General features: G+C 42.7%; 1 protein-coding gene across 3 annotated transcripts; it reads left to right on the forward strand.

Annotated features, from left to right (window-relative positions):
• Positions 1-1094: 1094 nt before the first annotated feature.
• Positions 1095-10406, forward strand: AQP4 (aquaporin 4; the record flags this gene model as incomplete). 3 transcript variants are annotated; one of them, XM_082309173.1, is made up of 5 exons in its annotated part: positions 1095-1168; positions 5592-6006; positions 6916-7080; positions 7443-7523; positions 10128-10406. In XM_082309173.1, 5 exons carry the CDS (start codon positions 1095-1097, stop codon positions 10404-10406), a joined length of 1014 nt encoding a protein of 337 aa, XP_082165299.1. The 3 variants fall into 3 exon arrangements, with proteins under 3 accessions (XP_082165299.1, XP_082165300.1, XP_082165301.1); XM_082309174.1 differs by lacking the exon at positions 1095-1168 and adding an exon at positions 1322-1353; XM_082309175.1 differs by lacking the exons at positions 1095-1168; positions 7443-7523 and having other exon boundaries at positions 5599-6006.
• Positions 10407-14688: the final 4282 nt, after the last annotated feature.

Here is a 14688-nt window from a genome sequence, read left to right on the forward strand (position 1 = left end):
ATCCTTTATGACATGGCTTTAGGGGAAGAGCAGGCAAACGTGAGAGAAACACCTACATTTGTACTTTATGATCACCTGCATTTACCATAAACTGTTATTGGTAAGTATTTAACACACAGGCATGACTTTTTTATTGCTGCGTGTACAAATGTGTCCAGGGCATCCTGAACTGACAGTGTTATACATTATACTTGCCTTTCAGTGGTGTAAATTATTACCTACGATCTCCTAGCAGAAGCTAAGAGAGGACTTTCTGTCCATGGTTTCCATGCCCAAAGTAGTTCTTCAGATCTTGCGCTGTTTTCTAATAGTTGGAAGGATTGTCTGGTACAGCGTGTCCCACACAGGCTGGCCGATCATCATGCCAAACTTTGATTCTTTCTTTGTTGCTGCATGGATGCATCGCAGCACATGTAGTTTCTCTGTGCATGCTATTTTAACCTCATTTAACACTTGAACGTGTCCCTTAAAATGTTTTCTATATAACTTATGCGCAGATTCTTTTACTGAATGCAAAGGTCTAAGCCACTGAAAAGAGAGGATTTTCTAGATACTTTGTTCCATTTTCACCCCTGTCTTCTTCAAGCAATAGCTTCTATGCATTGTCTAACAAAATAATTGTGCCTGGCAACTTGATTTTTTTCTTGTTATGTAAAGGGCTGTTTTTTCAATGGATTGTTTTCATACTGTAGATTCAATGGGTTCTTCTCAAGGTGAGGACCATCTGAATCTCCTCAATAGCATCATGGTCTAATTTCAACAGTTCTTTTCAGTGGCCTCCGTTGGCTTTCCACACTAGGCAAAACTTTGTTGAATTTAGCAACTTCCAAAAAAAGTGTTTACACTCTGAGTAACCAGCAGAGTTCTGGTAATGTACCAATAGGTATTTTAGGTGGATAAAGCTCCTTGACGGCAGAGTAGCTTAGACTTTATTTCCTTCGATAGGCTGTGCGGCACAGAAGAAACTGAGAAACCTTTGAGCCCTTCCCGATGCTGCGCAGCCCCCGCTGCAGCAGCGCAGTGGGCTCGCTTCGGCCCTGGCTGCTGCTTTTAAGAAGCCGCCGCGAACCCCCTGAATTAATCTGCATATTCACATGATCGCAAATGACCCGCGCCCGGTGCCGGGGCGGCAGTTTCTCAAGTACCCTTCGCCGGCACGGAGCAGCAGGTAGGGGACCGCGGCGCTGGCCAGCCGCATGCTTGGCAGCCGTGCCACCCCCCCGCCCCGCTCCCCGAGCCCACCCCGGCCAGCGCTGCCCACCCGCGCCCGCGCTGCCCACCCGCGCCCGCGCTGCCGCGCCTCCGCGCCCGCCGGGGAGGCATGAGCGACGGAGCGGCCGCTCCGCGCCGCGGGTGAGTGCGCGGCCCTCCGCGGGGCGCGGGGGGGCGGGGGGCGGGGGGAGCGGCCCACCCAAACCGAAGGTGACTTTATAGGAAAGGTTGGGGACGAGGGGAGGGGGGTGCGCGGCTGCGGGAGGGGCGCCCCTTCTCCGCGCCCGCGGGGACCCCCCCCGCGTTGTCCGGTCGCGGGAGGAGGGCGCAGCCGGGTCGCCCTCGAGGCGCCGGCGGGGGCCTCGGGGGTGCTGCGAGCTGCCTCTCCCCAGAGTTTTGCACCGAGGGATGGTGGCTCCCGGGGCACCGGGCTCCCCCTCCCCGAGGGCGCTGCCGGAGCCTTGCGGTCGTCCTTGGGTTTTAACGCCAGAGGTGCGAAGGGGGGCAGAGGGTTGCAAACGCCTCTCCTTTTCCACATCCAAAAACTTTGTTTTGGTTGCCACTGGTGGTCCTGCAGCGCAGAGAAGTCTGTGCAGAAAGCCCAGCTCCCGCACAGCCATAAAGCTGCGGTGCTGGGCTCCCAAGCCTCCCCTTCCCACCACGTGTAGATACCCGTGTCAGTCAACATCATATTGGAAAATGAGGCAAAATGGTTATAAGCAAGCACTGCGATAGTGCGTTTGTTTTGCAGCAGTAGCCTGCCCCCCTCCTCCCCCCACGTTGGCAAGCGGGTGCCTAATGTCCATTTGAGCTACAGCCAGCTGTGCCAGCGCAGGTCGGGGAGGATCTGAGTTTGCCGCGGAGATGCCACTGTAAATAGCTGCCGCATGCACAAAACTTCTGTGCGACGGTAGTGTCATGTGGAGTGGCTGGCTGCAAGCCCACGTCCAGGCTGTTTGCTCTGCTCCTCAAAATGATATTAGTTAGAAAAAGAAGAATTTTAAAAATACCATTTGACTTTTGTACTGAAGCCTTTGTTACTATTTATATTGTTACGGCTTTGAAGCCATAATTGTGCCTGCAGCCCTGATGGCAACATGACCTGTAAAAAACTACCTTGCATCCTTCTAGGCACAGTCCGCAGTGTAATCTTGTAGTCCAGACCAGACACTTTCAAGTGTGGCCACACGTGAAATTAATGTGTGACCATAACATCAAAGTGTCTTTCTGTTTTTCTGTTGTATTTTGTATTTATCTAAGGCAGCGGTGCTTAGGAACATGGTTTAGTGGTGGACTTGGCAGTGCTAGGTTAATGGTTGGACTTGATGATCTTAAAGGTCTTTTCCAACCTAAATAATTCTATGATTCTATGAGCAACAACTACTCCAAAAAATTGTTTTGCAACTTTTATGGCAAATCCTAGCTGCTGCAAAGTCCCATTTTGGTTTCAGACCTGGCACGGCCATCACTCTCACTCTGTCTCATCTCAAGCCTTTAAATTAACTGCATGCTGAAAAAATAGTGGATGTTGGAGATGGTGTTGATTTCTAAGTTGCTGATAGCCTTTGAATTTAAGTGAAAACCTGGACTCAGGGCTCAGTATTAAGCTTTTATTAACACTTGTAGGTTTTTTTCCTGTGGGGAAGAAAGGTGTGCAGTTTGAAAGAAAAATTTGGCTGTGACAGCTGGGCATTTTGCTGGGTGTTGAAATCACAGAAAAACAGGCCGATTCAGAAAAACACGTGCATTAAAAATAGATGTTTAGATCATTAACTATCAAAGTATGGCTGACAGTGTAGTTCTACCATTTTGATATTTTTTCCATGTAGCATGCTGTTTTGGAAGAACAGACATTTTCTTTATGTTGATGAGCAAGCTTCTGTGTTTGAGTTATGATCTTGGCTTGGATGCAGCATTTTTGCATTTTCAGGGTTATAAATAATATTGACTGAATTGTTTGGATGTGGTCTCAGCTGGAGAAGCAGTATAAGACCTGACCTTCATAAGTGGTAGCCTCCTTCTAGACAGGTCCATCAGCAGTTCAGTAGAAGGTGTGATCTTCTGGATCCTTCCTGTCTCTCTCTTGCACATGTGCATGCACGTGCACGCACTCTTAATGTGTTCTTCCAAGATATTCCACAGCAAGAGGGAAGCTAACTGCACAATTTTGATACCAAGTATGAACACCCTTTTCTGTCCACTTCTACAGGATGAAGAAATGTAATTAATTTGCAGATCTCACTATTCTCTGTGTACAGAAAGAGATGGTTAGGCACACTCGGACAAAGACGTCAGGAGTCACCATACCGCTCTCTCCCATGCTCCAAAAACCTACCTTCCCCCCATAGTGCCCTTGGTGGTTGGAAATTTTGCAGAAGTCTGGAATATAACATCAGGGCTTGCATTTTGCTTAGCAAGCGAAAGCTCAGGGAAATCCAGGTTGCATCCAAACTGAGCTGGGGGTGAAAGGGTGGATAAGTGCTGCTTCCCTTGTCTGTGCATCCAGGTTTCTTTTCCATGGGCTTCAGGATATATGAAATGTTCACCTGGGACATGCCCTGGCAAAATGAGCTTTTCTCAATATGGATATAGCACCTGGGTCTTACTTAGTCCACTAAAATATATTATTAGTGAGGAAGCAGTAAGGGTGTCGGAGGTAAACCTTTAGATTTCAGTGAGAATCTGGGCATAGGGTTCAAAGGTAAGGACGACCAAATACCTGTGAGCTTCAGCATTGGGGGAGGCAATGATTTAGGAGACATTTTGAACAAAAAGTCTAGTCTAGATAGTTGGTCATTAACTGACTGTTAATATGAGATCTTACAAAAACATCTTTCCGTTTGTCTTGAGTTTGACCCAAAATCAGAAGATTTTGGGGATGACTTTATTCTCTTTTGAAGTTCTGGCTTCCATTCTTCTCTAGCAGAGCAAGTCCTGCTCAAGTCTCTCAGATCACTTCACGAGCACTTTACAACAGCCATTTGCAGGAGATAATGTAATTCTTGTTCTCATCTAAGGGTCTAGAGAACTGAGATAGAGTTCAAATGACCTATCCAAAATACACAGTAAATTAGCATAAGAAATGAGACATGGAAACAAATTATTTGCTCCAGTTGCAGGATTAAATTGCCTTTCCCTAACTCACTGCAACTGTTAAGAAATTCATGGGCCATTCCTCTTGCAATAACTTGAAAAGGGCAGACATGCCTTTTATGCTTCTTTCTGATGTAAGTGGTATTAAATATGCATTGTAGCTCAGTTACCTTAGATAACTGAGCATAAATTCATCCATCTTCCACTTGAAATTCTGTTCCCAAATGTAGCAGCTGAATATTCTTTCTTTTGTTTTCTACTTTTTGGAGGGGTTGGAGGTTTTTTGCTTTTGTTTTTAGAGAAGAATCTTGTTAGCATTCCTTAGAAACTCATTAAAATGCTTCCCTTTTGGCTTATTCTCCTAATTTATTAATACCACAAATAACTTTTCTTTGGTGACCCACTTTCATAGGTATCTGAACATCTAGCAAAATTGTAACTCATCAGAAAGGCAGTGTAGACTAATAAATAATATCTCCAGACAGAGAGGAAAATCAAGACACTTCTTTCTTTGCCACACAGAGTTCTACACACAAAACATACAGAAAATATTGCTCTATTCCACAGCTTACTTGGCACACTTAGCCCAAAAGAAAGCACTTTATTGATTGCATGATTGATTTAAAGGTCAGAATTTAGGATTGCATCTATTCTGGCTGAATTCAATTTTTACCCTACATCCACAGTGAAGAAACTGCTCTTTGCATAAATATAAATTGAAATATTGGTCTGTGTGAGTGTTCAAACAAATAGACTTTCTCTTATAGCTCCCAGGGCAACCTCCCAACACTACACTGTTATCAAAACCATTAGGGTTTGACTAAAATACTGCTTTTTATTGAATTATTGTACCTGCTTTGTGAAAAGTACAGATCTGCTTAGAAAAAGAGGATACCCACTGATTTAATGAGCATGATGGTCAACAGGCCACTGGAAGCAGTAGGGCTGTACAGACTCTAAGTCAGGTAGAGGTCAGCTAGTGTAGAAGAATACACTTATTTTCATACTCACTTACTTCAAAAGATACAGAGGTTGCTTTTTGTGAACTGAAGCTACACAGACAGACTTGTCGCAAGGGGTGATTAATTACCCTGTGTCCTGCAGACATGCGAACACTGGTCATGTTTTAAGGGCAGTCTGCGCTGAGAGTGCAGTCTGTGGCTGTCCCAGCCCAAGGATACTCAGCATTGCTGCCTTCTCTCCAAAGTCTGCTGGATGGCAAACCCTAACAGGAGAGTATAAGGCTTATTTCGTGACTTCTGATGAAGCTTTGTTTTCCTTTTCAGTAAGTGTGGACGTCTGTGTAAGTGTGAGAGCATCATGGTGGCATTTAAAGGAGTCTGGACTCAGCCCTTCTGGAAGGCTGTTTCGGCAGAATTTTTGGCCATGCTCATTTTTGTCCTCCTCAGCCTCGGCTCAACAATCAACTGGGGTGGAGCAGAGAAGCCCCTGCCTGTAGACATGGTCCTTATCTCTCTCTGCTTTGGACTCAGCATTGCAACCATGGTGCAGTGCTTTGGACACATCAGTGGAGGCCACATTAACCCTGCTGTGACCGTGGCAATGGTCTGCACGAGGAAGATCAGCCTCGCCAAGTCCGTCTTCTACATTCTTGCCCAGTGCCTGGGAGCCATCGTGGGCGCAGGCATCCTTTACCTCGTCACACCGCCAAGCGTGGTGGGAGGCCTGGGAGTCACTGCGGTAATCGCTTCTCCTCCAGCTCTTGAACTAGACTAACTTAGAGCCTAAGAAAATATAATCAGTGTCATGCAGAATAAAGAGAGCTCAAGTAGAGATTTTAAGAGCTTGCTGCTTTATTTACAACATCTAGACAGGGCTTAAAGCTCTCCTTTGGATGGATTTATGCAGCGTAATATCTATAGCTGTTCTTTTTATACAAGTTTTCTTTCCTAGAACTTCCCCAAATCTGATGACAGCAGGTAATGTTAATTTACATACAAAATTTAAATAATATATGTGTGAAATGCCATTTTTATATGGGCTGGGGAGGGGGAAATTAATTCTATGCCATTATGATGGGGATTGAAAAAACATCAATTTAAAATGACATACTTTTGAAATAGATTGTGGCTTAGATTTCAGCTTTGTTCTAAACTAATAAGGAATGCCATCAGTTAGCCCTGTTGCAGGACTTATTAAAAATGCACTTGTGCCACACACTGCTTAATTTTTAATTGAAATTTAAATTAATTAAGTCAGAGCTAATTAATGAATTTATAATTGAATAGTAAATTACAGTGCTCCCAAGAAAAAAATGGTGAAGGGGAAGTGCAGCATTTGCAAATCCCTGTGTAAAAATAAACCATACTTCTGCAGTCTAACTTTGAAGTTCTTGTTGGATGTTACTGTTAAGCCTTCTGTTCTCAGTCCAGCAGTAATTTTCCATGGCTCTCAAAATAAAAAAAAAAAAATTAAAAAAAAGGGGGAGAAAATGGTGGGGAGAACCTGTACCTCTAAATTTCATTTTTGTCTTTCAATGTGTACCATTTAGAAATACCTTTCATTGAAATACAATTAATGTATGTGGTGTCTTTCTGATTTACAGAATCACCTTTGTTTCATCTCCGGTGTTTCTTTCCCTTCTTCCAGGTACATGGGGATCTTTCCGCTGGCCATGGACTCCTGGTGGAGTTGATAATTACATTCCAGCTGGTTTTCACTATTTTTGCCAGCTGTGATTCAAAACGAAGTGATGTCACTGGTTCAGTAGCTTTAGCAATTGGATTTTCTGTTGCAATTGGACATTTATTTGCTGTAAGTTAATGGCTTCTTTTTAAAAAAATAGACCCCTTGTCCCTTTATGACTACTTCAGAAGTAAATGGAAACTTCTGTGGCCTTTATAGCTGCTATAGCTATATAGCTGCTATGTTCTTTATGGATCCACACCAAAACCCTTTGGAGTAGCAGGAGGGTCCCCTTGGGTAGGGTGTTGCACCAGAGCTTTTCTACCTGTTTATGTGATGACTTTGTTAATTTTCTGATAAGACTCGGGAGAGTGACAATACCAGCTGTCAAGATTAAAAGCCATACAAAACCATGGTGTCCCATAATACAAGGACTAGTAGAAATGGAATAACAACCTTTGATAACAGGTAGCATTTTGTTTCTGCTTTAGATCAATTACACCGGTGCCAGTATGAACCCTGCTCGATCATTTGGACCTGCTGTGATCATGGGGAAATGGGAAAACCAATGGGTAACTCAGCTTTCATGCTTCCTTCGCCACAGCGACAAACAGCTATCAGGATTTTCCATACATCATTTGCTTTTAGTTATCCATCCCAGTACGTCCCATAGAGACCATCACTGAGGAAGACAGGCGCTGACCTGCCACAAGCTTTGGTATAATTATGCTCCTCACCTAGGACTGCGGTGCAGTATGCAGTGCGTTGGAACAGCGTCTTGCTATTCAGGGGCCGTTTCGTGGAGGTAGTAGCTGGGGTAGAAAGGAAATCATACAAAAAGTTCAAAACAAAAAAAGCAATCCAGCAAGACTGAAAGAATTGAACCACTAGAAAGAAAAATCCTCGGAGGCAGATTGCAAACCCCCCTGTCATGCTGGTGAGAAGTTATGGAAGTAATTCTGTCAGCTTCACATTTCACCTGGTTCTGCAGCAAACTGGGGCAGACATATAAAATGAGAGCAGGGACCCTCTGTGATCTGATTCCTGGGGGAGAACCTGCCTTGGCAAATGCCCGCAGTGAGAGATGAAGGGGTTGCCGTCTGCTCTTTGCAGACCAGACCAGATGTTTCCTGCCTCAGTTTGAAAGCGTCAGCTTAACTAGGAGTATCTGCGCACGAAATAATTTGATAAACAGATTGTGAATGATGCAGTCATTTTCTATAGCATCCCACTATTAAACTTATTAAAAAACAGTTCACATTTTATAAGGGAGAGATGGATTGCAGCTCAGCCTCACCTAATTAAAGACAGGGAAAGCACTTCTAGGGACACTTTCAATGCTAACTGTAAGAGCTGCATATTACAGTGCATATAAGGATTTTCTTGATTTTTAAAGTATGAAGCCCACATTGCTCCCACTGCAGCTAATAACAGAAATAGCATTGTCTTCAGGCCCTAAGGCTCCAATTCTGCAAACACGATACTATGTGTAACTTTGTTCCCAAGAGTTATCCTATTGAGGCAGATTTACCCAGTTATCAGTGAATGGCTTGTTCATATGAAAAACTGCTGTAGTTTTTCACAGGATTGATTATCCATACTCTGAGGGAGCCTGTAATTTATAACTAAAGCTATAAACAATAAACAAATGTACCATGGAGAAACTTGTAGGCAAAGCTTAGCTACTGTCCTGGTCACTTGGAAGGTCGGCCTTTTCTTCTCCTCTAGAGCAGTGACATTGGCATGCCATTGACAGAAGCCCGTGGGCTTCTGCACCTACTAATGTTACACAACTGCTGCATGTCATGCTGAAATAGATAGGTACCCTACAAAGTTGTGTGTGTCGGTTGTATTTGCTTATTCAAATTAGTTAATCAGGTAGCTGGCTGCCTGTTTGATTCTGCAGGATCAGAAGCCAAATTTGGATTATTTTGGAAATCTGAGTCTGAAATACTGAAGTAGAACTGTTTGTGTATACACTAGGAAAGGTTTGTTTCCTTAAAAGTTCATTGTTGCCTTGGGTGAAAATGCAGAAAGAAAATCAGTTTTCTACATTCGCGTTCATTTTGTGTGTCATCTTGCAAACCGTCCATATATGTTGTCTACAGCTGGCAATGAGCGATGAAAATTTAGAGGAGGCCTCTTGGAAAGAGATGGATTAATAAAACTTGACAAAACTATTTCTCTTTGAAGATGTGGACCTGCTTCTCCATCATCTTACCCCTGCTAGTTTAAAAGCAGAGCTATGCCAGAACAGCTATATGTTGTAGGTGACTACAGAGCTGTATTTGACAAGTCATACATGACTCCACCAGGATCTGTGGCCTTTTTTGTCTTAAGAAATGTTATAGATAGGGTTGATCCAAATAAGGATGATGAAGTACCTGTACTTTTGTCTTATTAGACAAAATTTAAAGACAATAAGTTAAATCTCCCATAAAGAGGGGGAAAAGCCACTCTCTATTAACAGGAGAAGGTAGGGCCAGCTAGAGAGGATGCCTGTGTGCCTGTCCATGGGAGGTGTCCATAGCTTCACTGCCGCTCAGCCAGTCTGTCCCAGAGTGTTGGTAACCAGACACTTAGACTGAAATCTTTTTCAGGCATCAGGGAAGTAGTAACTGTACCTCACTGACATGTCAGCATATGTCCCTCTTCTCCTCTGCTCCGTGGTGTCTGCTGCCTGGTGATTCTCTAAACGCTGGCATGAGAGGAGTTTTTAGGGAAGAGCTGCGCCCGTGGTTGCAAGGTGGTTTAGATGACTGGATTCAAGGTCACTAGGGAGTATTTCTGAAGGGGGTGAAATATATGTGAGGAGAGACTAGGAGGAGGCAGAACGAAAAAAAAAATTACCTAGGACTAATGCCATTAACTGCCTAAAAGACTGCCTTTTGATTTTAGAGCAGTCACTTAATTGCTGAGCTCCAGGTCATCATCTGTGAAACCTATGGTAGTTACGCTTCCCTGCTTCATAAACTGGTAAGATGGCAGATTTCATCCCAGTTCATGAAAGCCAGGGAATTATGCGACCATGCATTTCTGGAGAGCTGGTTTGGGCCAGGGCATTTTGCAGAAACTTTTCTGGGTGAAGTCTCTAGTGACGTGCTTTTCTCTGAGGCCCTGTCTTCTTTATTTGCTCTAGAGCTTAATGCTTGTCTTTTTTCCACCTCTTTTTTCAGGTATATTGGGTGGGACCAATAATAGGAGCAGTCCTTGCTGGTGCTCTTTATGAGTACGTCTATTGCCCAGACACTGAACTCAAGCGCCGTTTTAAAGATGTCTTCAGTAAGGCTACCCAGCCGTCCAAAGGGAAGTACATCGAGGTGGATGATAACAGGAGCCACGTAGAGACCGATGACCTGATCCTGAAGCCTGGCATAGTCCATGTGATTGATATCGACAGGGGTGAGGACAAGAAAGGAAGAGATCCATCCAGCGAGGTGTTGTCTTCTGTATGACTAGCAAGAAGCACTGAAAGCAGAGAGCAGCCTGCTAGCACGTCCACAGATATCCTTCCACCTATTAAAGAAACAGATCTCCTCTAGACTGAGCATCTACCATTTCTTGACAGGTATGGTGTGGGCAGCTGCATGGTAGTGGTGTCACCAAACCATACGCTTGCTCAGTTGGAAGATTAGGACTTTGCTATAATTAGGATTCCCCATCTATTATTCCAAATTAAGAGTTTTTCCTAGTATTTTCCTTTCCTTCTTTCTGGAACAACCCCAAAGTCAAAAAAAGAGATGAAAGCATTCTCCTTTAATAAATCAGTCAATAATGAGATAGAGATGTTTAACATTCAGATTGACAGTTAAGACATATCAGGAAAGGCCCATAGACATGAAGACCTACTTATCAGATTGTTCTTCTGACACTTAATTGGTTGTTGTCAGCTCCGATTAGAACATCTTGCCCGTTAAGCATTCTCTGCGAGGTTCAGGGACAGCACCAACAGTATTTAAGAGTTTTATCTACAGTCAAGCAAAGGAGTATTGTTTCCACTCATGTACATCACTGTTGCCTTGCAAACTACCTCTGAAAAAATGATACTTTAATAGGTTTAAAAAAAAAATTTCTATCAACCCGGCAAATTTCATTCATGTGATTTGCGCTATAAATATATTACCTTCATCCCTTCCCGAGAGTAAATACGCTGAAATTGAATGCTGAAGTCTACTGTAATAAGGCTGAAAAGCATTTGACTGTACTTCATGCTCCCTCTTGTCATTGTCTATCTGGTGAAACATTCTCCTGGGGTTTGACTATTGACCATTTAGTGTTAGCAGACTCTCAAGGTCATGCAAAGAATATGAAGGCTTTCCTGTTACTTAATAACTCAAATAAGAGATATGAGAAGAAAAGAAGGCATATCTGTTTTCAGTGCACTTGTTCAAATACACATTTCTGTGCTAATTTATGTAAACTAAAGGTTTAAATTACTTACCTACTTTCTTACAAGATGGTTGGAGATATGGGTTTTTTAATTTATTATTAATGTAGAGGGTTTTTAACTTTTAACTGTATTGAAACACTGATTGAGAAATATTTTTTTATAATGGATGATGAAAATATGACTGCTTCTGGCTTTTTGTTGTGACTGATGCCTATTTGAACAGGATCCATGCTTGTTACAGTATTCATATAGTCTTAATTACACCTCTGGCAAAGGTTTCTTTATCTGTTGTTAGGCAAAGATGCAAGCATTTGCAGGGTTTTTTGGGGGGAAAGGGACACGAAATATGTTCGGTAATGAGTCTTTCCCTTATAGAAGTATTTTGACAGACATAATCACCCCAGCAGAACATTTCTGTAAAGCTGTTACTGACTTACTGCTTTTGTTTCTGATCAGTGGCTTTGAGTTTTACAATATGCAGCTGCAGAGCAGTCAGGAGCATGGTACTATTACTGTAATTACATACTTTTTATTTTGAAACTGAAAAGATACTCCTGCCTATTTAGCAATAAGAGGGGTGAAAAAAGCATTAGTCCTGACTGTGGGCTGTAATAGCCTTGTCTGTTCTTTGACATACTCTACATGCAATCTTTATTACAGGGAATTAGATGTTTCTAATGAGATAATAAACCACTGCTACCCTCAAATCTATGCACTGTGATCCAAGGTCAATTCTACTATCCCAACTCGCAGCACTGTATAGTCCCAGCATGTCCTGCCATAGTCATTTTCCTAGTTTCACACTTTTCTTGTCTTAAACCCTGTTAGCGTGGTGCAAGCTCCCTGCATTGAGCATGAGATTCATGACTCCTTTATGCATTTGCAGTTGGGCCATGATCTCTCCCTTATTCCACCCAGGCACAGCATGTAGCACACACAGGTGCAGGACAGGGCTTCCTTGGGTGACCCAGCGACAGCCCTGCTCCCGACGCGGGAGCCCTCCCGGCAGACACACTCCCCATCACATACCTGTTGCAGCATCACAGCAGTGGCTGCCTGTGGAGTCTGGTAAAACAGCTGATATTTGTCCTTAGCTGTGCCCCAACATGGTGACAGCATCACAGTTCAAGGGCACGAGCATGGTTAGGGACCTGCAAGGGACAATGTCAAATCACAGACAAGAGCTCCTTCCCACAGCAAGGACTAAGTATCCTGGGGAAGGGTAACAGAGGTGTGGTGTTTAGACCCCTGCATCCCTCTGCTCAGATGGGTAAATACCATGCTAAATAGATTCAATGAGAAGGATCAAAACTTGTGTGGGTTTTTTTTGTCTAGGCATTTGTTCTGGGTTTGGTGGGGTCTGTTTGTTTGTTTGTTTGTTTTCCCCTTCAAATGCTGTATTTGTTAAAGGAACACTTTGATTAAACCTTTTGCATGGCTTAAAGAGGTAAAGAGTAATACACATAGCACTGGTGGATTTTTAAGCAAAAAGGTTTGCATTTTTGTATTTAAAGACACTCCTTAGTAGCTCTTAATTTGTGAATTTTGCATGGTACTGTGTTAATTAAATAAGAAACTGTGATTTGTTTTATGCTTAAGGGTCCTTTGCACAAATGGCTTGATTTTCCTTAGCCAGCCTGATTCTGCTGCCGAGGTGAGCATAAGACGAGCATAGCACCAGCCACCTCAGTAGGACTTTTCCTTTGAAACACTTTCTATTAATGAAGTGTGGCAAACAGTCAGAACCAGTTCTAGGAAAACTTGTCACTCAGAGAGAGTATCAGAGAGAAGATACTGAGACTCCTGAAAAGATTAGGGGAACGAAGGGAAGCTAAAATAAAGATACCGCTAGACGGTAAAGGATGTTGCCATGCCATTGGACATTAGTAGGAGAGCAAGATATGGTAGGTCTGCTCCTGCTCCCACAGAACGAGACCTATGGAAGAGTTTGTCATTGACTACGGTGGAAATGATCCTGAGCTTTTTTTCGGGCCTGATGGCTTCTCTCTTGCACTTCACTGTGCTTTTTTCAAAATCAGAGTCTTTCAGCAAGATACTTAATTCTGGAAGGAGATGCGTTCGACTTGAGGTTTATAACCCACCCTAAAGTAAATCCTTAGGAGTGGCTGTCACCACAGCCAGTTCTGCCCCACTACAAGAGATCACCATCCATGTAAGGGAACATCACTCTTCAGCATCCCCTAGGACTTGATTTAGCTTTGACCTGCAGGGATGTGTGCTTCTCTAAGTTGGTTTGCAGTGGTATCATCACTCTACAATAGTCACATTTGGTTAAATAGTAGACTGGCATGACCTTTTTATGCGTTGGAAATACTTCTGCCTTAATATGATTTCAAAATATGTATTTTAATACTGTTTGAGATGTATGTTCTAAAGGCCTTCAGCTCTTAAATTGCATCCCATATATATTGGTTGGGGTGGGAAACAGTAAGTTTCTTTTGTTAATGATGGTGGATGGATATCACAGGAAGTCTGCCAGGCATGTCATCATTCTGATGTCCTAAAAAAAACATGGATGAGTCTCTCACTCTTCCATGATGGCACGATTGTTCCCAATGCTATATTTGCACTTTAAGAAACACATTCAAAATACTTAATCACTGGATTTCAGATAAGAAAGGATGGAAGCCAAAGGTAGTTACTCTGAGGCACACAAATACATTTGGGGTTGCATGAACTCTGAGGACTTTATCAGCCAAATTCTAACTATTCTCAGGAAAAGAAAAAAAAAAAAGAAAAAAGAAACCCTGCAGCATTTGAGTTGTCATCATAACCCTTCTCCTGTTGAAGTATTTGGAAGCTGTATCTTTCATTCTATCAGTGGAAGCAGGAGCAAGACTCATCTCATGCAGCGTTTAGGCTTGTGACGCATATTTGCATATGAGCTTTTCAAAACATATTTTATTTCTGATTATTAATAATTGCCATAGTATCTGCTTAGAAAGCTACATGGCCTTCAAATTTTTACCTTTCTAGTCCTTGGTGGCATAGCAGTTGCTGCTGTGCTTTGCAACATTTTATCTGCAGTCTGTGTTACACATCCAGGATATTATACACCATCCAATATTTTTAATCTAAATAAAATACGTGAGAATTTACATTGTGAACCTTTCTTTCCAAGGTGAGAGATGAAAACACCATGCACAATTTTTTGTATCTCAAATCAACCTGTGTGTACCTGAGTTTCTTAAGGACTTACTAAATAGACAAGATGCAAATATAGACTGAACTATTTGTTACCCACTTATATGATCTAAATCATACTGATGCAGTCTGTAATTTAGGACAAATGAGGTAAGGCAAACTATGTACATTAATTTTTCCAC

Source organism: Platalea leucorodia, assembly GCF_965183815.1.
Source record: "Platalea leucorodia genome assembly, chromosome: 1".
Lineage (NCBI taxonomy): Eukaryota > Metazoa > Chordata > Aves > Pelecaniformes > Threskiornithidae > Platalea > Platalea leucorodia.